The 21,495-nt window shown below is 57.2% G+C and overlaps 1 protein-coding gene and 2 long non-coding RNA genes across 3 annotated transcripts; 2 read left to right on the top strand and 1 right to left on the bottom strand.

The window, feature by feature from the left end:
* LOC110387642 lies at positions 2,177 to 9,902 on the top strand. Its single transcript, XR_002432632.1, has 3 exons — positions 2,177 to 2,335; positions 8,362 to 8,442; positions 9,301 to 9,902. It is a non-coding gene; the product is annotated as an uncharacterized LOC110387642 (long non-coding RNA).
* On the bottom strand, positions 3,331 to 17,663 carry ADAMTS15 (ADAM metallopeptidase with thrombospondin type 1 motif 15). The gene is made up of 8 exons (XM_021375981.1): positions 14,160 to 17,663; positions 10,003 to 10,135; positions 9,074 to 9,241; positions 8,455 to 8,738; positions 7,950 to 8,127; positions 7,241 to 7,422; positions 6,524 to 6,699; positions 3,331 to 6,174 (listed from the first exon to the last, which is right to left on the bottom strand). Exons 1-8 carry the CDS (start codon positions 15,051 to 15,053, stop codon positions 5,394 to 5,396), a joined length of 2,796 nt encoding a protein of 931 aa, XP_021231656.1. The 5' UTR covers positions 15,054 to 17,663; the 3' UTR covers positions 3,331 to 5,393.
* LOC110387643 lies at positions 16,332 to 17,826 on the top strand. The gene is made up of 2 exons (XR_002432633.1): positions 16,332 to 16,438; positions 17,619 to 17,826. It is a non-coding gene; the product is annotated as an uncharacterized LOC110387643 (long non-coding RNA).

The raw sequence follows: 21,495 nt of genomic DNA, 5'->3' as shown, positions 1-21,495 counted from the left end.
CCAAGCACATCTCCCTCTTGAGGTTTCCCTTGTTTTCCTTCCTTTGCCTTGTTTCCTTTTCTCTGCCTTTGGGATAGAACAGCACTGTCCAGGTTCTCCTCGTCTTTCAGTGCCTGTTTTCCTCCGTGGTTGTTTTTTCACATAATATTATCCTCACCTCGAAAGTAAGTGCTGAGGGCAGGGGTTAATGGGCACCTTGGGACTGCCCCAATCCAGGCAGTGCCTCACCACAGTGCTACCCGGGTGAGACCCCGAAACCCACCACCTCCTCCTAAATCCAGCGGGGTCCCACACATGGATGAAGTCGTGGCCTTTGGGCTCCCAGCTTTCACAGAACCATGAAGTCATGAAATGGCTTGGGTTGGAAGGGACCTTTCAAATCCATTTGGTCCATCTCCCCTGCACCGAACAGGGACACCCACAGCTCCAGGAGGTGCACAGAGCCCCGTGCCCTGACCCTGGGTGTCTGCAGGAAATTTCACTCAGACCATGGGGACGCTGGTTTTTCCCAAACTCCCTGGGTGTGCAAGATGCCCACGTAGACCAACATACCTCACTGCACCTTCCCCTCCATCCCAGCTCCAGATGTCCTGACCACATCCATGCAGCACACGGGGCCACTTCTGGACAGCACATGTCATTGGGAGCCATGAGGATGCGATCCCTGCAGTGACAAGGGTTTTGCCAACACATGTTCCTGCTATACAAGCCTGTGCGCTGCATTCTGAATGCAGTGCAAACAATATGGCATTGCGTAAAAGGCCAAAGCAGCAAAGGGACACGGAGACGTGTCCCCAAGTGCCTGGTGGCCATGGGCATCGTGCTCTGCTTTCTCCCTGCAACCTCACATCAATATCTATGAGTGCAGAGAGCAAAGCAGCTGTTACTGTCACTGCAAGTAACTGCCCTCGTGCCTGGATCACATGCAGTGTTGTTACTTGCAGGACTCCGAAACATTTGCCCTTCAGGGCTCGTATTTCCAGAGCTGTCAATCCAACACCTCTCCCCGGCGCTAAATTCATTTACAAGGGGGAAAATAAAACACTTCAAAAAATAAACAATCAAGCCACATTAAGTAACCCTTTGGGAGCCCATCCGCCCCCCAGGCTGAACTCGATATTAATTACACTAAACCCAGCAGCAGCACCGACCCCTTCGAGGCGTATGCACATATAGAAATCTCCATTTGGAGACTTGCAAAGAGCTTTGTCTCGGTGCATTCTCAACCTGCCGCCCTTCAGCAAGGAGGTGATTCTGTTGGCTGCGCGTGCATGAGCTCTGCTGCCAGATTGGAGTTGGCCGGATGGATTTTGGCGCTGGTTGAGTCGTATAATTAGAAAAAATACAGAAGGGAAAAAAAAAAAAAAAAAACCCACACAGATTCTTGTGGGAACGTGTCAGTTTACTGGCTGGGGAAGATGATGTGGGGAAGTTTAGTCTGCTGCAAGTGACCGGCAGCCTATGGTGGCAAAGGGGGAATCAATTATCCTGGCATAGAAATGCATTTTTGTGCCCCATCGCTGCTCCACATCAGTATTTTCACGTGAGCATCGCTGCTGCCTGGGACATGTGTTCCCCATTAGCACTGCTTGTTCCCCCTGTGTCTGGTGGTGCTTTTGTCTCCAGGCAAAAAGAAAGAACAACAATAAAGGCAATAACAACAGAAAGGCAGCGTTCCCCCCTCCAAAGGCATCCTCAGTGCCTGGGCTCGGCGAGGGCCAGCTTTGGGGCAGAACACTCAATTCTGTACCACGAGACCCTCCTGCCCAGCAAGACCCTGGTGCATGGCATCGTGTAGGGTGTGTGACTTGCAATGGGCGCTACCAGGAGAGGCTGAAGCTCTGAATGTCACACTGTGAATACTGGCCATGCCGTGCAGGTGGATTCCATCTTCATGCTGTTTTCACTCTTTCTGTTTGTAAGGAAAGGTGCAGTGGGTGAGAGCAGGAGCCTGCCCAACCCAGCCCCTTTCTCCAAAAGCTGATATCTGGGGAAATGTACAGGAACAGGGCAAAGAAAGCGGGTGGGGGACCAAAATAACAGGAGAAACCAAATGCACCTGTCCCAGCAGGACAGGCAGGCAATGCACCTGCATCCCCGTGTCTGCCACCCCCGGGCTCCCACTTGGCTGCAGCTTTGCTCCTCCCTTCCCAGGAGCTCACCTGTGTCCCCACCCCACACCAGGTGCCCACGCTTATCCCTGAGCCGTTAAGTAATTGCAGCCTTCCCAGCAATACAGAGCCCTGAGCAAACAGACCACAACTTGGCTAAACACAGTCCTTCCCTTTGAACTGGGGTTCTGGCACCAGCATCCAGCTTCTTCCTTCCTTCCCAGGTAAATGTTTCCTTTGTGCACGTTTTTTTATCTCTCTGGGTGATTTGTTCAGGTTGCATATGGCTATTACTGAGCCCCGGAGGTGCAAGCCCTCTGTTCCTAATAAAATTGCATGCAGTTGGAGCTGCTGCAGTGTGGGATTTCTTGGGGCTGAACCTGAACTTCTCACAGGGCCAGGCAGGGCTGGCTGTCACCGGGTTGCAAAGGGGAAAGGTGCTCGGTTAGGGCTGTTGTGTTTGTTTCTTTGTGGTATTGAAAATGTGCTCTGCCTTATGCAAGATAATAATACTAATGGAATAAGACCCATAAGAATTGCCAAAGCATTACATCATAGCCACAATTATTGTGGGGGAAATAAAAGCTGAGGCAGTGACATCAGGCACCCCCCAGCAGACGTGGCCGTGAGCAGGCAGCGCCTTATCTCACCACTGGCCCTGAGCAGAGCGAGGGGAGGGCTGGGAACTGCTGACTGTTTTGCAAGCACCTAGCAACCCCCCCAGCTTTCCTGGACCTGCTGGAGGTGGTGGGAAAGGCGCTGCTGCTTCGCTCCGCGGACGGAATGAATGACGCCAGAGGAGCACGTCGGGAATGGGTAGTCCCAGCTCGTGGTATGCACGGACGCAGTTGTTCCAGGATGTGAGAGCACTGTTCCAGTTTGCATTCATCCATTTAACTCTATGTTGCTGTGATTCTGACTAAAGGATATCCTGACCCCAGGCTGATGCAAACCAGCCTCGTGGCACAGCCTCGCTGCAAGCGCTCCCAGGTGCAGGCGAGCCCTGCTGTTACGTGGACTCATCCAGCATGATGGTTTTTTTGCCAACAACAAATTCTACAGCAGAAGCAAGACAAATTGCCATAATATTCAGAATAATATGCTTGGATCTTACCTTTTTTTTCCTTCAGTTAATGAGCTGGGACTGCAATAAGCCAGGAAATACTCTGCCAACGCTACCCAAACAACATGGGCACAAACACAGGCCCCCGGAACCAGGTGGATCTTTAAATACGGTTTTATTTCAGGTTTGCTATTGATGCACAAACAGCAGAGATCGATGTTTAGTATACATGGTATACACAAAGCAGCCAGTACAATAGGCATCTCCATCCTTTTGCTGCACACTTGGCAAAAGAACTGCACTCAAGAAATCCCTCCCACCTCGTCCTTCCCCCCATCGGACAAGGACGACAGTTTCTCGGTGGCTTGGAAACCATCGGTTTGATGGCAAGACACAAAGGGCAGCTCCTTGGAGCTCTGTCCCCAAACGAAAGCGCTGCAGGCTCGGCTACGCAGGAAAACTGTCCAGCAAATGGATGATACGTTCATGGGAATGTAGACCTGGAAGGGATTTCCTAGAACATTAAATCCTGTCCCTGCTGTGCAAAGCAACCACAACATCTGCTCCTGGCTCTATCAAGCATCGTGGAGACCAGAAATATTATTCTGCTCAAAAAGGCATTACACAAATCCAGGGAGGGTGGGTCTGCAAGCAGTATCCTGAAAAATGTGCTAAGCTGGTGGGAAAGGTCTCCACAAGAAAACGTTTGTGCTGTTCCTTGGGACCCTTCTGACCACGCGCACAGCTGACCGCTGCTGGAGACTTGGTGGAGCACAAAGAGCTTCCACATGCGTTGAGCAGGCTCCAAGCATCTCATTGCTGAGACAGCAGCCTACCCAAAAGCTGGGATGGTCCCCTCTGCTCTTGCTGATAATGACACATCTTGGCTGAGAGGTCAACAGCAAGCTCCCTCCAAGGAACCTTCATCAGTGGGAAAGCAAAAGGTGAAATGATCCCCAATGGTTTGATCTGAGCAGGAGGCTTATGGGGGAAGGTGTGTGGCAGGGTTGTGGTGAGGTAAGGCAGCCTCCAGCCACAGCAGGCATGACGCTACGAAACCATCAGAGGAACAGAATGAGCCCTCGCACAGAACCCAGGAGGATGCAGCTGGTTGTGGATGCTCTGCAGGAGCAGGAAGGTCAGGACAGCCCCAAACACACATTCCAGCTCAGAAGGTAGCTGGGGGTTAATGCAGAGCAAAATAGCCCTGAAGCTTGGAGGGGGGTGGGCAGCAGGGTGCCTGGGCATGGCGTGCTGGCCCTGCAAGCACCATTTCCAGAGCAGAGTTGAGCACCAGCGACAAGCAGGGATGCTCCCAGGCACCGCGCCATGACGCTACAGTACAGTTGCTTATTTCTGCAGTGACCGCTCACATTGCACCTTCGTTGTGATCCCTTTTAGCCCCAAAGGACTTTACACCCTGCCCTGCACCAGGCTGTAAATGAGCATCCGGCTGCACTCTGGGCACCCATTTAGCCAAGAGCCAGTCTCAGCCTCCCCAAAGCACCATAGGAAAACCTCAGCCCCAGGAAGGGCTGTGCTGGAAACCATCCCCTCCATGCCAGGTTTGCATCCAGCACAGGGAGGAGGTTAAGCAACAACAAAGAGTTAAGCACCATAAAGTATACACTGGTCAGATCATAAAAATGAGGAGAATATGAGAATCAAGCCACCACCTCCCAACCTGGCACTGGGGCTCCCTGTTGGCATGCCCAGCTGTGCAGTCACTGCCTGCGAGCCCTGAAGGTGACCCTACGAGACCCAGCACCCTGTTGGACAGTACAACTTGCCCTTGTCATGTCAGTAAATCCACTTGGTCCCACGTAGAAAATCAGGGGAGGGGGAGGTAGGCTTGGCCCTGGGAAGACTGGGCAGGCATTGGCTGTGCGATGTGGGGGTGTCCCCTCTGTGCGTCCTCGGGGCCATCCTGGGCAGTGATTTCTGTCTGTCCATCCTCCGGCTCCCAGCCGCGGGTCCCCACGTGTGCGGCGGCTTCGAGGTAGGTTGGTTCCTGCTCACCTCCGAGCGACCTGCTCGGTGAAAGCCCTCTCATTACCTGGTTGTGCGCCCTTCCCTGCACCCAGGTCCCTTTATTTTTTTTTTTTCTTTGTTTGTTTTCCCTTTGTTACCTTCATTTGATATGTGCTATGGACATCTCCCCTTCTCCCAACCCCTGGCCACTGCCTGAAAAACACCATGTCCAACCTCGCCGGCACGGCTCAGCACGGCCTCAAGGTGCAGAAATCCAGCTCCTGCGGCTTCCTCCGAAAACTGCAACTCTCCCGGGGCAGCAGTCTCCCACCCGAGGCCACGCACTTCAGCATCCTCCTCTTGAAGCCTCTCCCGCAGCTCTTGGAGCAAGGAGCCCAAGGTCCCGCTTCCCACGCCGGGCAGGGCTCCCCGCACGACCGCACCTCGGCCGGCCTTTGGGCAGCCTCGCACTCGGAGGCCGGGTGGCCATAGGAGTCACGACAAGCCACCGCCCGCTTCTGCAGCCCGCTGCCACAGGTGACGGAGCACGCCTCCCAGCCGCCCGCCGCCCACTTGTAGGAAGGACGCTTGTAGGTCGGCCTGCCCCCGTCCAAGCGGTTGGACAAGCTGAGGACGCTGTTGTTGAGGTCCGGGGGAGCTTTGCCCTCCTTCTTGTAGGAGGTTTTGTCCTCCTTGCTCTCCTTGGGGAGGTAGAAGGAGTAGCGCACCCGGGGAGGGGTCATCTTCCCCACGGAGAGCACCTCCAAAGTCAAGGGCTCCTGGATGGGTTTGAAGGCTTGCAGGCTCTCAACAGCGGTGCCGGTGCCGCTGTAGCGCAGCACGCTGCCCTTCACCATCAGGTCCCGCTCCACGGCCGAGACGATGAAGTGCCCGTTCAGCAGGTACTTGCCCTGCCCGTTCTTCAGAGCCAGGTAGTTGTCGTCGCTGATCAGCCCCTTGTAGCCCCGCTGGCGGATGTCAATGTTGGAGGCACCGGCGGGGATCACCACCACAAAGTTGTAGCCGTGCCTGGAAGAAGGGAGCGGGCAGGATGAGCCATTAGGCGCGGAGCTGCGGGACGTCCCCACCTCCCACCCGCTGCGATGGCCTTGTCTCCAACCCTAAGCTTATCTCCTCCATCCCGTGGAGATCGCTTTCTGCACGCTGAGTTTCGTCTACGCTGAGCTCGCCCAGACGTGAGAAGCTCAGCAGCGTGGTCGTGCCAGAGCTGGCTCCACCACCAGAAGCCATGAGCTTGTTAATGGGCCCTGCTGCTTCAGAGCAGGCAGCTTGGAGGCTCTGCTCATCACCATCCCCACCACCTTCCCGTGTGCGCCCCATGGGAGAGAAGAACTCGCATGTGGACCCCAGCGCTTACATGGGTTTGGTGAATAAGCCCGAGACCTTCTTGCAGCTCTTGTTGTCTCCTCCACACACGCTGCATTTGTCGAATTTCTTCTTGGAGCCCAGCTTCCCATCACAGCCTGCTTTGATGCATTTGCCCTGGACGCAGACCGAGGTGGAGTCTGGGGAGCAGGGGGTGCCATCCACGACCTGCAGGAGAGTGAGCAATACAACAGCTACACCCCCACATCCCACAATCATCCCGCTGCAGCCACCCAGCCTCAGCCCAGCGGGACCTCAAGAGGAGCTGGCATGCACTGTTACACTTTGCTCACTCTCTGCTTTGCAGTTGGGCTTTTTGGGGTCTCTGAGAAGAACCATGCGGTACAGCTTCTGCTTCTGCTACATCACTTTGTATCAGTGCAAAGGGGCTGCGTTGGGAAGACAGCCAGCACCAGCCTGCCCAGTCCAGGAGGTGAACCACTTCCCCAGTGCAATAATTGTCATCCTTTGCTCCAGCCTCTCATCAGAACCATGGGCATACCCAACGGGCAGCTCTCTGAACCCAGAGGAAGACCCTCCCTGGACCCAATCCACCCCTGAAAAAAAGAAGCAGATGCACACACACTGATTCACCCCAGCCTGATGGATTCCCACCGTTTATAACCCACCAAAATCCATCTGCCCCCCAAGCACAGACAATTGCTTCATGCACTGGAGTCCTCCTGCAGCCCCCCCAGCCCTCACCAACCTTGGGTGCCAGCACATAGAAGTACCCCGTGCCATTTGCCCTGCAGATGAGCTTGCACTTGTCCCGGGGTGAGACGCCGGAGTATTTGGGGACCCAGGAGACGGAGGCGGTGAGGCGGTTGGTGCTGTGGCTGTAGCCATTGAACGCCTCGCACTGCTCTTCTCGGAAACTCTTTCCTGGCACTGGAAGGAACGTGGTGTGCATCAGGTGGGGAACAGACCAGTGCCCCAGGGCAGGTGTTACTGGTTGTTAGGGGAGGCCGTGCAAAGCCCGTTGCCTCAGCACAGCAACTCTGAAACATTTTGCTCCGTGCACAATGCAGTGACCCAGGGATGCCAGGGGACTGCAAATGGCAAGGTCACCTCTGACATTTGCAAGGGGTGCATTTAGGGGCATGTTTCCACCATGTTTCCAAGCGCTTTGAAACAGTCGAAGAATGTGACATTTGGAGATTGGCTCTCCTCCCACCCCACCCAAAGAGCTGTGGTAAGTCCAGGGCTTTGGTGTGCTCGAGGCTCAGCTCTGCCAGAATTCAACTGCTCCGGAGACACGAGCAGTGCCTCTGCAGAGGGTTGAGCAGAGGATTCACAGCTGCAAAGAGCTCATCCTGCTCAGCTCACAGGCACCAACACATGCAAGAAGTTGGGCTTCCCTTTGCCTCAGTGCCTTATGATGCCAGCTCATGTATTTTCGCGAGTTTTGCCCTTACCTGCGGCCAAGCAAGGCTCCAGGTTGCAGGAGCGGTACTTGACACGGACGCCCTCGCAGTAGGAGCCCCCGTTGGCGGGCACGGGGTTGGTGCACTCACGCTTGGCCAGCTGCACCCCGCCGCCGCACGTCCGTGAGCACGTCCCATAGGGCGCCCACTTGGCCCAGCCGCCATCCACCTGGGGGGACATGGCACAGTGTCACCTGCTGCCCCCTTCCCTGATGGCTCCATCTCTGTCCCTCTCTGGACTCAAAGGTATCCCTTAGTAACTGCATTTGCAAGAAAAACCTGCGGCTTTGCCTACCCCAGATGTTCTATGGGATGGGGAGAGCAGCACAGCAGCATCCAGCCTGCTTGCACTGCCTGTCCCTGCTCTCTATCCACAACTTTCTCCGTTATTATCCCTTTGTAGGATCCTCACTCTGGACTGTTCAGCCAGCAACCATGCAGAAGCACTGAGGGATCGTCCCGCAGGGCATTTTCAGGCTGACTGGTAGGTACTCACCCTGTATTTGCTGACGTTGTGCCTCTCCACGCAGGCACCCTTCAGGCAGAAGCGTCCCTCCCCGCAGCTGGTGCCGTCGGCCCAGGGGAAGTGCCGTGTCTGGCAGACAATCTGCCCGCGTGCTTTGCCGGTGCACCAGAGCTTGGCACAGTACTGCATGTAGGGGCAGGGCTTGGAGCCCACGCCGAAGGCCAGCTCGCACTGCTGGTTCAGGCTGTAGCTCGTCCCCGGCAGATCCTCGGGCAGCGGGATGGGGTTGGAGGGCTGGTCCAGCAAGCAGTCTCCTGAGGGAGCAGGGAGGGGAACACTGAGCAGGTCCTTGTGGGACTGGGAGCTTCCTTGTGTTCAGCCCCAGCTCAGCCCACTGCTGTGGGTAAGAAATCCAACAACGAAAGGCAGAGGACCCAAGTGATGCCATCTCCTTGGCAAAGCTGTGTAGGGCTGTAGTGGGGATACCCTGGCACTGAGGAACCCAGCTGATACCAAAACACCACTCAGCTCCCTGTTTCCTTCTCATTTTGTTGGGAGAGCAGGGAGAAATTTGCTGCCTACAGCAGCAGCCTGTCCCCATCACCACGGCAGGGAGAAGGACAGCACTGTGGGGATAAGGAGAGCTCACCGTGGCCGCTGTCAAGGAAGTCAGTGATGATGGCAGCACTGCAGGCTGACCAGGGGTTGGCGCGGTCGATCTGGATGAGGGTGGGAGACATCATGTGGTTGGTCTTCAGCCGGCCAAAGACCTCCTCGCAGGCCTTCACATTGTCGTGGGGCATGTTGAAGACATGGCCTGGGAGATGGAAAGGGGGACAACGTGAATAACCTCACTTGGCATTGCTTTCTGTACAGGGGGAAACTGGGGCATGGAGCGTGGTATTCCTTGAAACAACTGCAAAGGCTGAGGGCAGCCCAAGCGGAGGAGGAGGAGCTGCCTGGGGAAGCACGGGGCTTGCAAAAACCCTGGCTTGGGCTGCACGTGGATGCTGGGAGCTGCAAGACAAGCACATGTGATCCACGCTGACAGCAGCACCCCGAGCCTTTCCAGCATGCTTTCCCATCTGCGTCATGGATGGCCATCATTTGTAAGGAAGGTCAAAGGAAATCTCAAAAAAAGAGGAGATCAGAGCTCAACTCTCACCCCGCAGAGCCACGCAAGTGTCTCCAGACGTAGGTGTGCCCTCAGCATCCCCCCCTGCTATTTCAGGATTCTTGAATCCTGGAAACCCAGCAACCACAACAGCGATGCCTTTCACTTTCTCAGCCTTTTTTTCCACCCAGCCCGAGGTGGAGTTTCCCTGCTCCGGATGCCTGTCATTGTCTGGCCTTCCGGAGGCTGGACAGGGGCTATTTTGAACTTTGCCAGTGCTCCTGATCACCGAGCAGGGCTGGAGGATGCAGTTTGGTGACACAGAAGCCTTGAGGCAGGCCAGCACCTCCATTGCGAGCACAGCAGTCAGACCAAAAATGTGATTTTCTCCAAAAATGCAGAGCTTGTGACACACTGGGACCTGGAGGACCCCATCCCATGCAGAGCCCCCGGGTGGGCCTTACCCAGCTCGTGTGCGGTGGTGAAAGCCGAGGGCAGCCCATCGTCCTCGATGACGGAGCAGCTGCGCTTGGGGTCGCACATGGTGCCCACGTCGGCCATGCCCAGCGTGTCGCAGGTGGTGGCACCGCACAGGTCCTGTGGGCACAGAGGTAAGGGGTTACCCTGGGGGTGGCACACGGCCGTGTTCCCACTGCAGCCCCCGTACCCCCAGAGGAGCCGGCCCCAGGCTGCTGGGCACGTGTCAGCTGCAGAGGACGGGGACCACGCAGCCCCAGAGTGCACAGGAAACACAGAATCACAGAATCCTTCACCATGCCCACTTGACCAGGGCAGTCCCTCAGTGCCACATCTCCACAGTTCTGAAACATCTCCAGGGACGGTGATTCAGTGGCATTTTTGCTTGTGACCCTGGCACTGGGGACGCTTTTGTTACACATAGCATTCTCCTATGCCTTCGGTGTCAGCGTTTCCTCCAGGCAGGGTGGAGCCCATTTTGGCGCAGAGGAGCCAGCTTGGCTCCGTCCTTCTGCGAGCTCAAGGTCCGGACCCAGGCAGGTCAGTGGAAAGACCTGGCCTTGGCTGACAGCTGACCCATCTCTCCATTTCCTAGCGATAAGAAGCTCCCAGAGCAGGCCCAGCATGCTAAGGGAAATGCTCCTGTATCCTCATCAACTGCTCATGTCTCTCCTGGAGCAAGCAAGCCCGGCTGATGCAAGGAGCCAGCCCAGACCCAGGGACCACCATTAGATGCTATCTCCAGCACTCACAGGTCCTGCTGCAAACCAAAAGCCGCTGGTTGAGGACATGCCACTGCTGCAGCCTAGCAGTTAACCTCAGATGCTCCCATCCCTCTGCTCCTCTTGGACATTGTGCCAACCCCGTGGGCAGCGCTGCCCATCCTGGGCTCAGCCAAACCCTGCTCTCATTCACTGCTGCGTTCTCCTGGATGGGCAGTGCCGCGATTTCTTCTCAATCTGCAATTGCAGCCTTTGGCCAGCACACCCCAAAGGAGTGCAGCAGGATGGATGGATCCCTGCAGCTTCACCCCTGGGGTATTTCGTGCCGTGGAGCTGTAGGGGCGACTGTGCACGGGGCAAGGAGAGCCACTGCAGCTTTCCACATGAAAAGAAAACGTAAGGGACTCTCCGGGCGCTCCCATGCTATAAATAAGAGTGATTCATGCTCAGCTCCCAGCCAGCAAACGCGCCTGGGTTGCTAGAAACCTCACAGGAGCAGCTCTGCCAACATTTCCAGCAAGGTTTCCAGGCTGAAGGCATTCCCGCGCAGCCAGGTTCAGCTATCGGTAATGGCCCCAGCAACTCTGGAGAGCCCCAGCCAGAGCTGAGATGGGTTTAGCAGCAGCTGTAGGGCTGCACAAAGCAGACAGGACTGCTCTCGTGGGACAGGAACAGCCAAGGCACGGGGTGGGTGTGGGGCCCGCTGCCTGGCAAGGTGCTGCGAGGTGGTGAGGAGGCTCCAACCACTGCGCCCAGAATCTGTCCTGGCTGCTGTGGCTGTTGGAAAATCCTGTCTTATAACCAGCTCCAACTCTGCTTCACTACAGCTTTCCACATCCACCAAGACCCCACTGCATCCCAGGTCCTGTCCCATGCACAGCATCACCATCTCACTGAGAGAACCAGCACATCCCAGCGAGCACAGGGTCCAAAGCTACTCCTGGCCATGAGAAGGATACAATGGTGCCAGCGCTGTGGGTTTGGGGGTGATGTGGGGTGCACTGGGTGCCCCAGCGACATGGATAGGAGGTGCCACTCCCTACTCGCTGCACTTTTAGGAGTTCCTGTTTCCTGGCCGGCACAGAGAGCTGCTGGCTCCCGGCCCAGCACCTGTGCTGACACACTGACCCACTTCTCACTCTCAGCCTCGCCTGCTGGCTGTGGGGCTGCAGGAAGGAGCAGCTCCTCATGGGGCTTTCCCTCACCCCCTGCCTCAGCTGAGACCCCAACCACAGCCCCAGGGGTAGCAGCTCTGGGCTCTAATGAAGGGGTCCTAACCCCCCCCAAAATGCACCTCCACAGCTGAGGGAAGGGAATGGGAGCAGCACTGGGGGAATGGGAGGAGGGCTGGGAAGGAGTTCCTGGGCTAACATCAGGGTGGGGAGAGGGCTACCCAAGCACCGACACCTGACACATACTCTGTGTGCAGATGGCCAGAAATAAAACCAGAAGCAAACATGGAGACAACTCACGAGGCAACAGCCACAACCGTCCCATCCCAGCTCCCCGAGCCCCATCTTCATCCCTGGACAATTTCCAAAAGCTGTTCTTCTTGCAAGCTTCTCGAGATGGTCTGCAGGTCAGCTGAGGGGGATCCCTGTGGCTTTTACTTTCATTCCCATGCTCGAAGGCCAAGGCCATAGCACAAGCTCTCTCCTGACAGTTGATGCTCCTCAGTGCGCATGTCCAAAGCAATCCCAAAAATGTGAGCTCCCCAAAGTGCTGAAACCACTGTTTCCAAACTCCCTCGTGATGCCAAGTTACAGGGAGACATCCTTTGATGCAACATCCCTTCAGCTGATCGCAGGCTCAGCAAGCCTTTGCTGTTCCAGCCGGTGGACATCAAGGTTGAGGATGGTGAAAATCACGGTCAAACCCTTCTCTGTGGTTTGCAATGCCATTTCCAAGAGCCAGGAGGGCAGCAGCGGGATGGGTGCTCTGCAGTCCCCCCAGAAGGCGCCAGCTCAGGTAGGAGGAGAAAACCCCACGGCACATCCACCCCATCCAGCTGAGCAGGACTGAGCTCCCCAAAGGTGAATCCGAGGTCCGGCGTCGGGAGCGCAGACTGGATCGTCCCATCCATCAGCGACGTGTTGACACAACTGGAAACTGCCGATCAACCGAGCTCAGAGTGAAATTTAAGTCGGGGTCTTATGTAACAGCTTTTTGGCAGGGAGATAAGCTCTGGGGTGTCGGGGGACCACAGATGGATGCATTCAAGGAAGGCAGATGTCTCCTTGATCATGTGCCTTTGCATTGAGCTTGCCTTGGGATTTCAGGAATGGATGGTTTAGCAATGTGTAAAAAATGCAGACCGGCCATGCTGCACGCTGCAGGACGGAGAGGCTGTCAGATCACTGGGACCAGCTCTGTCCCACGTGCAGCTCCGCTGACCTCACCAGGCTTCCACCAGCGATGGAGCTGCCTCCTCCCCTTCACAGCTGCCCGGTGCAGGCAGGAGCTGCTCCAGCAGATTTACACCCAGCCAAGGGATGCAGCCCCTGCTCAGGACGGGGTCTCACGTCCCACACAGCATCACCGCTGCTAACACGTGCTGAGGGAGCTGGAAGCCTCGCCCTTCCCACCCACGTGTGCTTGACTTGGAAAGAAGTTTTAGGAATGGCCTCAGAATTGCTGAGCGGAGTTCCTGACCTGTCCCTAATCCAAAGACATCTGGGCAGGGATGAGGGAAAGAGAAAATGCAAGTTGCCACTGCTGGCCAAACTTGCTGTGCTTGGGGTGAAATGTGGCTGTGTCCCCTTGAAATGGGGTGCATCCTCCTTCCCTCCCCCCAGCAATTTGGGGGCTGGTGCTGCTGGTTGCCCATCATGGTGACATTTCTAGCAAGAAACAAGGGCAGCACAACAAAGCCTTCTTGCACTGCAGCAGGGATGCAGCCAGGCTTTCTGCTCCCCGGGCTGAGTGCTGGCTGTTTCTCCGGTGCTTTCTTTCCAGCCCTGAATTCAGTCCACGTGGAGCAGCCAGGGCGTGGAGGAGAGCTCCAGGTTCTCAGGAGGACCTCGTGCATGACTCAGAGGAAGCGGGGAGAGGCTTTTTCTTGGCAGGTGGATCAGCAGCCGGGGGGATGTGGGGCTGGCCTCCCTCCTTTGGGGCTCATGCCCTGCATTTTGAGTGGCAGAGCTGGCTGCCAGCGGGGGGCTGAGCTGCAGGTTTGTGGGCGCAGGGACAACCTGCCCTTGTGCACCTCCTAGCCTCGCTCCCCCATTGGCTTTCTGCAGGACTGGCTCCAGCAGGCTCTACACCTCTGCTCCCTCCCAACCATCCAACCCAGACAGCGAGCTCCTTGGGAAAGGGGTGCAGGGGTGGTGGGGACACGCGAGGGGTGGCAGGGTGCAGGAGACCTGGAGGGGAGGAGGGCAGCCCTGCCGGGTCGTCCCCCCTCCCCAGGGACCCGCACCCACCTGCTTGGTGAAGAGGATGGCAGTGTCCCAGTACTCGGGGTGCTTGTCGCTGACTTTGTTCCACTTCTTCTGCCAGGCGCAGAAGTTGCGGAGGGTGAGGGCGGCGTTGCCGGTGACTTTGGGCCCTTTGTCGTCCTGCCCGATGAGGAGGAACTTGACGACGGAGATCTGGATGGGGTTGCGGATGCTGGGGTGCTTGTAAAGGCGGGCGGCCGTGGCCATGAGGGTGAGCAGGTAGTGCTGCAGGTCATCCCCGTGGAACTTCACCATGGACTCATCGGCCACCACCAAGGTCTCCACGTACCGGGGCACGGAGGCAAAACGCTTGGCTCTCCCTCCTGCCTTCCCCCCGGCCGCTCTCCCCCGGTATTTCTCCAGAGCCTGCAGCACCCCGGGGGTGAGCCCGGAGCCCACCGCGCAGCGCGACGCGGAGGTACCCAGGGGGTGGGCGACGTTGCGGCGCTGCAGGCGGTGAGCCCCCCCGTGCTCCGCTCCCGGCAGCGGGCTGATGGTGTACTCGGCTCCCCGGTAGCCGAAAGCCCCCCGGAGCCCCCCGCAGAGGCTGAGAGCGGCGAAGGACTCTCGGTCGGCGTTGACATCCCCCGAGTAGAAGCAGTGGCGGAGGTGATGGGGACGGGAGGCGCCGGGCGCGGAGCCCAGGTAGTGCGCGGCGAAGGCGGGGGCGATGAAGAGGGCGTCGGGGGCGAGGTGCAGGTAGAAATCCTCCCCGAAAGCCGACAGCTGGAACACCACGGCCTCGGCGGGGCCGCGCCTGAAGTAGGGCCGCCCGTTGATGTCGGGATCGAGACGGAGCGGGGTGACAATCGCTGTGTCCCCCGGGGGTGCGCTCAGCGCGCGGGCGCCCAGCAGCAGCGGCAGCAGCAGCGGCAGCATCGTCCCGGCTCACATGGGGGGAGAAAGCAGGAGCCAGCCCCTGCTGCTGCTGCTGCTGCTGCTGCTGCTGCTGCTGCTGCTGCTGCTGCTGCTGCTGCTTCCTCCGTCCCTCCTTCTTTTTGCTAAAACTCGGCTGGAGGGAGCGGAGCGGCCGCGCGAGCCGCTTGCCCCGCCGCTACCTGCCTTCTGGGGCGCATCGCCTTTATATACGGCGGGGCCGGGGGGAGCGGGGCGCGGCTTGGCCCCGCCGCAGCCACTCCGGTGCGGGGGGCCGGAGCGGAGCAGGGACGGGAGAGGAGCGGGGCCGGGAGCGGAGCGCTCCGCCCGGGAATCGCAGCCGCCTTCCCCCGGCGCCTGCGGGAGGGGACGGAGGAAGCCGGGCTTTGCGCCCCGGCTCCGTGCTGCGGAGCTGGGGGGGTTCCCTGCCTATCCGCGGGGATGCTGCCGGCTCGGTGCGGGGCTGAGGGAGGCTGATGCCCCGCGGGGAGCTGAGCCGGAGCCGGGATGGGAGGTGGGAGGGCTTTGGGGTGGATCTGTTCAGCAGGATGTGCTGCTCGGGGTCTGTGGGATTGGCTCTTGGTCTCCTTCAGGAGTCCAGCACGGGGATCAGAGGGCTACCCCTGTGAAACACCACATCTTGTGCTTCAAACCAGTGTATCCCCGTGCTCCTCTCCCTCCAGGACCAGCGCATCCCGCTCTGCCCTGTTCCAGCCCCATCACAGGGCTTCAACCAACTGGCGTTTCCCACTGCTCAGCAGCAGCACAGCCCTCCTGCATCCCCAAAGCCACCACAGGGCACGCTCAGGGAGCGTGAGGATCCAAAGTATCTGCTGAGAGCCCAGGGCACACAGTAAAGAGTGCAAGGGAAGAGAGGGGTTTACTGCCTGCTATGAGCACACGGACATCAGGACAGGCTGCATGGGAAGGTGCCCAGGTGGGTCTCTATCTGCTGCTCTGTTTCCATGCAGGCTGGTTCTGTGTCCAGAGGGAAGCACGGACATTTCCACTCCCAGGTACCCAAGGCGTGCACATCCTCACAGCCTTTCCATCAGTCTGGGTTTGTTTAATGGCAAATTAAGGCCCTGCTGCAGACACACCAGTTTTGATGCGATTTCAAGCCTCAGCAAAGGCTGCAAGCACAGCTTGAAAATGCATGTGTGTATGAAATACAACCCAAGGCATAGACGCAGAGCTGGCAGCCTGGCTCATTTTGGTGCCAGCACTTTCCTGTGCAAAGCTTTCTCACCGGGCTGTGCTCATTTGTCCCTTGTCCCTTGCAGCTGAAGCTGGGAGCTGGACTGCACGGGGCTCGGTGAATCAGGGATTTTGTCTGCTGGCCAAAATGCAACATGCCCCAGGATGCTGGGAGATAACACTGGGGAAATGTGAGTAAGGGTGGAAGGGAAGAAGTCCTGACATGGATGTGGGCTTCTCAAGGTGGTAGGAGGGAACATTCCATCCTGCAGCACTGCACTGTTCAATGGGGTGAGCTTATCTCTGGAGACCAGGGAGAAGGGGAGAGGGCACAGCACAGAGCTGGCACAGGACAGGAGCTCAAGGGGTCTCAGTCTGCAGGGATGGCAGTGAGGAGCAGATGGAAAAAGGAGCAAAAAGGTCCCCAAGAACACTGTGAGAGCACCCTGGCGCCAGGTGCTGCAGCCCCGTGGTCATCGGGCCAGGGTTACTCATCGCTGCGTCTGGTAGATCTTCTCCAGCAGCAGAGGATGAGTCAAAACAAACTGGCAGGACTTTATCTCCAGCCTGCAGAACATCTGACTGCATCCTGATGGGGAAAGCAGGCAGAAAATGTGAGTGGTTTGGATCTGGCTGAGCTGGGACCCACTCCATCCCCTGAGAATGGCTTTTGGCTGTCCTGGGGTATTTGCTGTGTACAGCATCTCTGGGGTCAGAGCAAGCGATGCAGCTCAGCCCTCTGCCTTGCCCCTGCTCTCTCTTGGGGTGTCACTACCCACAGAGCTTTGCTTGCCAGCCCAGGTTCTGCTGCCTCCATTTTCCTGCCCTTGGTGCATGGGAAGCTGTGGACTCAATGGAGCTCCTAGGGCCCCTCCTCTGCAGGCAGCCTGGGGCTGCTGGCATCCCACAGAGCACTCCAGACAAGAAGCAAGACATTATTTTTCATTTTTCCCCTATCTCAAGGACGAGACATGGACAAAGCCTCTAAGGAGTCCCCATGGGTTGCAATGTCTGCTTGGGGTACTTCTATCTCCAAGGCACATAGTGGGGCTCATAGGGCACGCCTCTGTTGTGTCTCTTGCCAGTGCAAAGGGGCAGATGAGAGAAACCAGAGGGGGCTGGGGCTGGTGGGGAGCAGCAGGGTGCTTGGGGGGGCAGGGCAGCGTGGGACACCCCAGCAGTGGGACAGCTGCCATGGCCCCTCGGGGTTCCGCAGGGCTGCACCTGGCTGCTGAACAGAACTGGGAGGGATACAGGTGACCCCAAGAAGAGCAGTAATGAGTGAAGATAGGTGGGAGATGCCTTTTGACCTCACAGATATCAAGATATAAATGCCTGAAATTCAGATCCTACTTTGATTTTTGCCTACAGCCCACGTGAAGGTGAATCTCTTCTCACCTAGGCCTTACCCATAGCCCACCCTGATTAGGAAATGCTGATTTGAGCAGTTGGCACCCAAGCATTCCTCCTCCCACCTCCCTCTTCCCTCTCAAATGGCTGTGGGAACCAACATCTCATTTTCTCTTATTATTTCTTCATCATTGACGCAAGAAGTCCGAAATAAAAGGTGAGCAACAAATCTCACATCTCCCCTGGACATTCTCGCTCACAAAATAAATAGTAAAGATAGATGGGCCAAGAGCAGCTCAGCAAAGATAGTGAGGAAGGGTTGCAGCCAGGGGAGAGCTGGCGTCGTGGCCCAATGGCCCGGGCTCCATCCCAAAAGTTCAGGCTGTGCTCTCCCCGCTCCTCACCACATGGGCAGGAAGGAGGATCCTCTCCAGGGGCTGAAGATGAGTCAAAGCGTGTTGTTAAGAAGCTTTCCAGGAAAGAAAGGCATGGAGAAAAGCTGACTGTGTCTGGATAGGGTCATCGAGGGAGAGAGCCGCAAGGAACCTGAGCACGTGGAGGTGAGCACGTGGCCCACACTGCACCACTGGCACCCGGTAGGGGAATGCTGAGGGATACAGAAAAAAATCCTCACACTTGTTTTTGTCTGATTTCAAGCTGATATTGCAGGCCCCAAGGTGCTGGTAGCTCATATATCTAGAAAGCATCAAAAATTACCCTCTCTTCATCCCCTTGTATTCAAGGCTTGCTCCTGCTTAATGGAAGATGGCCACGGGAAAAGCAGCTTTCATAGAATCACAGAACAGAATATCCCGAGTTGGAAGGGACCTGTGGGGATCACCGAGTCCAACAGGTTTTATCAAGGGTGCTGTGAAACAGTAAGTGGAAGTTTAGGGGAGGTAGATGGCCCCACATATCCCCCTAGCCAGTATCACACATTTATTATCATTCACACCCACCTGCAGCCCAGCCCAAGGGTTTATGAGCCGGGACTACACGGCCCTACATGCCACACACTTGCCCAAGATGGCTCCATCCTTGGTGGCTTAATTAATTAACTTCACATCATGCTTACGGTACAAATACCTGAACCAAACATGCCTGCACACACCAGGTCTGTAGAAGGGTGGAGATGTGGGTAAGCCCAAACGAATTTTGTGGCAACGTGTGGGAGAAGGCCAAGCCCCTTCCCCAGTTGTGCCCTGGGGGGGGAGCGATGCAGGGCGGGGGCTGAAGGCAAAATCTCCCCCCCCACACACACAGAGGGTTTCAACCCCGCACAAAACCAGCTCGGCAAGAGGGTGAGGGAAGCAGCGAGCGGCCCTCGGTGATTCTTCTCTTTCCGTGCGGGTGCCCGGCCACGCTGCGGGCCTCACACCCGCGCTGGGAGAGCAGCGTTGAGATGGGATGTCCCGCATTTTGGAAAGCCGTCATCCCGCACCCCTGCACCGCACCTGCGGCCAGCGAGCGCGGCTCCCGAGCCAGCCCGTGGCGAGGCTGCCCTCTGCTGCCACTTCCCTGCTCTGGGAATCAAGGCGTTACAAGCGATGTGATGCAATGCTTTGCGTGAAGAATCAACATTCAGTTAAAAACGGACAATGAAAATGTGGGTGCGGGCAGGTTTAGGAAGCTGAGTCTGCGTCCTTTGGGGTGAAATCCCTGCGTGTCTTTGCTCTCGGCACCCAGGGATGCTGTGAGCGCAGCACCCAGCTTTGGGGGGGGGAGGGGGGGATGATGGAGCCGGCAGCCCTTCCGTCTGGGCACGGCAATCGGCTTTTAGAGTCATAGAATCACCAAATTATCCCACTTTTAAGAGGCCCAGTGGAAATTACAGCTTTCCCCAGAGCAAGGGCTGCACCGAGGGATGGGTATAACCCGTGGAAATGACGGGTTTGAAGCATTCGATGCAGAAGCAGCAGCACTTGTGAGCCACGGGAGCCCTCTCGTGGCTGTGCTCCATGGATTTACGCTGGGATGATCCACTCCTGTCCTTCATTCAGTCGCCTCTCACTCCAGCTCTCCCTTCCTCGTGCGCAGCCAAGCCCAGCCCAGCACCGCGCTGCAACCAGTTCCCCGACCGCAGCTCCCAACCTCTGCAGCGAAGGCATTTCCCTGAGGATGGGCTGGCAGGACACGAGCTCAGGACCCTGATTTAAAGCCCGGATGGATGTTCCGAGCGAGATTTCCTCCCACCTGCTCGCTTTAAGAGCAAAACGAATGGAATGGGTTGTGGGTGCGGGTCCTTCTGCCCTGCGGGCTCCTCGTGCTGCGCGGCGCTGCGGGGCGGCACTGACACCCAGCGGCAATGCTCTGCAGCGGAGGGCTGAGCTCCTCGCTCCGCTTTCTCCCCATCGTCTGCCCCAGGCTGGGATGAGGGCTGAGGGCAAAGCGAACGGGACGAACCGACCCAGCAGCCCGGCACCGCCAGCCCGTTCCCAGAGGGCACAGCAGAGCACCGCAGAGATTCCCCGAAGGGCACAACCTGGTTGTACGATGGGCCTCACCACCGTGGCCAAAAGCCCCCAGGAGACGAGTGCCGGGCAGCACGAGCCCAGGGAGACACAGAAGGGCACAGTCACTGCGTGGCTTTGCAGAGTTTGGGACATGTGGAGGGGAAGACGTTTGCAAGCTGCGTGATCAAAAGGGTCTTTAAATCACAGTGACTACGCTAATGGCTTTCACATGCTCAGACAGCCCTATAGGAATGAAAGCCACAGCCGGCGTTTGTCTGTGGGGTGAGGGGACACCAGCACGCTCTGCTGCGAGGGTTTGAGGTGCAGAACCCCAGGAAGCGCTGAGGTGCCCCATTCTGCCCGCAGGAGTCACGGCCAGGTGTGGGTTTGCTGCCTTCGAGCTCGTAACGAGCCCGGCGAGGCTCGTATCGGCCACGAGGAATTCCAGCTACCGTGTGCACAGAGCTGCTAATGAAAACCAGCGGTGCCTCAGAGCGAAGAGGCAGGCACGTCCTCCGAGATCAAAGATGCGGCAACGAGAGCGGAAAGCGGGGAATAAATTGCATCCTGTCGGAGAGACGTGCCCTGCATCGCCTGCAGCCTTACCTGGCCTAGTTCAGCGCAGGGGCACCCCTCTGCTTTCCTGCAGCAAAGCCCGGCCGTCAGCAGGCTCCTAAAGCAGCTTTGGGGCTGGGGGAGACAGAGGCATGGCTCGCTTTTGGCTCCTGGTCCTGATTTGTGCTTTCCTGCTGATTTTCAAATGCAAATCTGAAGTATGACAAAGGCCCTCCAGCTGCAGCCGGGCGGCTGGGGGAGAGCAGCCAAGGCCGGGTGTCAGGGAAGCACGTTTGATACGCAGCCTCGCAGAGATGTCCCAGAATGAAGCGCACTGTACCTTGCATTTCTTTCCTCCCTTCTCCTCCTACAGCCGCAGAAAACCACACTTTAAAAAGACAAGAAGCAATCAGAGCCTTGGCCCCAGGGAGCGCTGCTATTTGGAGCCACTGTTTACTATATAGGTAGGGCTGTGGCTTTTAAGTGGAGATAATAATAGCAAAACAGATGTAAATACATCCTTGTGTAGAGGGAGCGCTGCCTGCAGTGGCCAGGAGCAATTTCCCAGCTACAGGAAAGCACAATTCCCAGGGAGCTGTGATGCTGCTTCACTCATTCAGATCTTTTTAGGATTAAGCTAAGGGAAAAAAACCGAAACCAAACAAACACGAATGAGGACATGGAGTGGGATAGGATGTGCCACCCCCAGACTGCGGCAGGGACATCCCAGGATGTCTCCGTGCTGCACAAGGAGGCCAGGAATCTCATGAACTAATGGGGAAGGAGAGTTTAGGAGGAAAGAAGAAGTAATCTGTAAGCAGTAATTTCCCTTGCTCCATTACAGTGGGGTTGTTCCGGGAGCTAAGCAGGTTCCCAGCCAGGGACAGCAC

Source organism: Numida meleagris, chromosome 23 (assembly GCF_002078875.1).
Source record: "Numida meleagris isolate 19003 breed g44 Domestic line chromosome 23, NumMel1.0, whole genome shotgun sequence".
Classification (NCBI taxonomy): domain Eukaryota; kingdom Metazoa; phylum Chordata; class Aves; order Galliformes; family Numididae; genus Numida; species Numida meleagris.
Note: the sequence above shows the minus strand (reverse complement) of the source record. Positions and strands in the feature narration are given on the sequence as shown.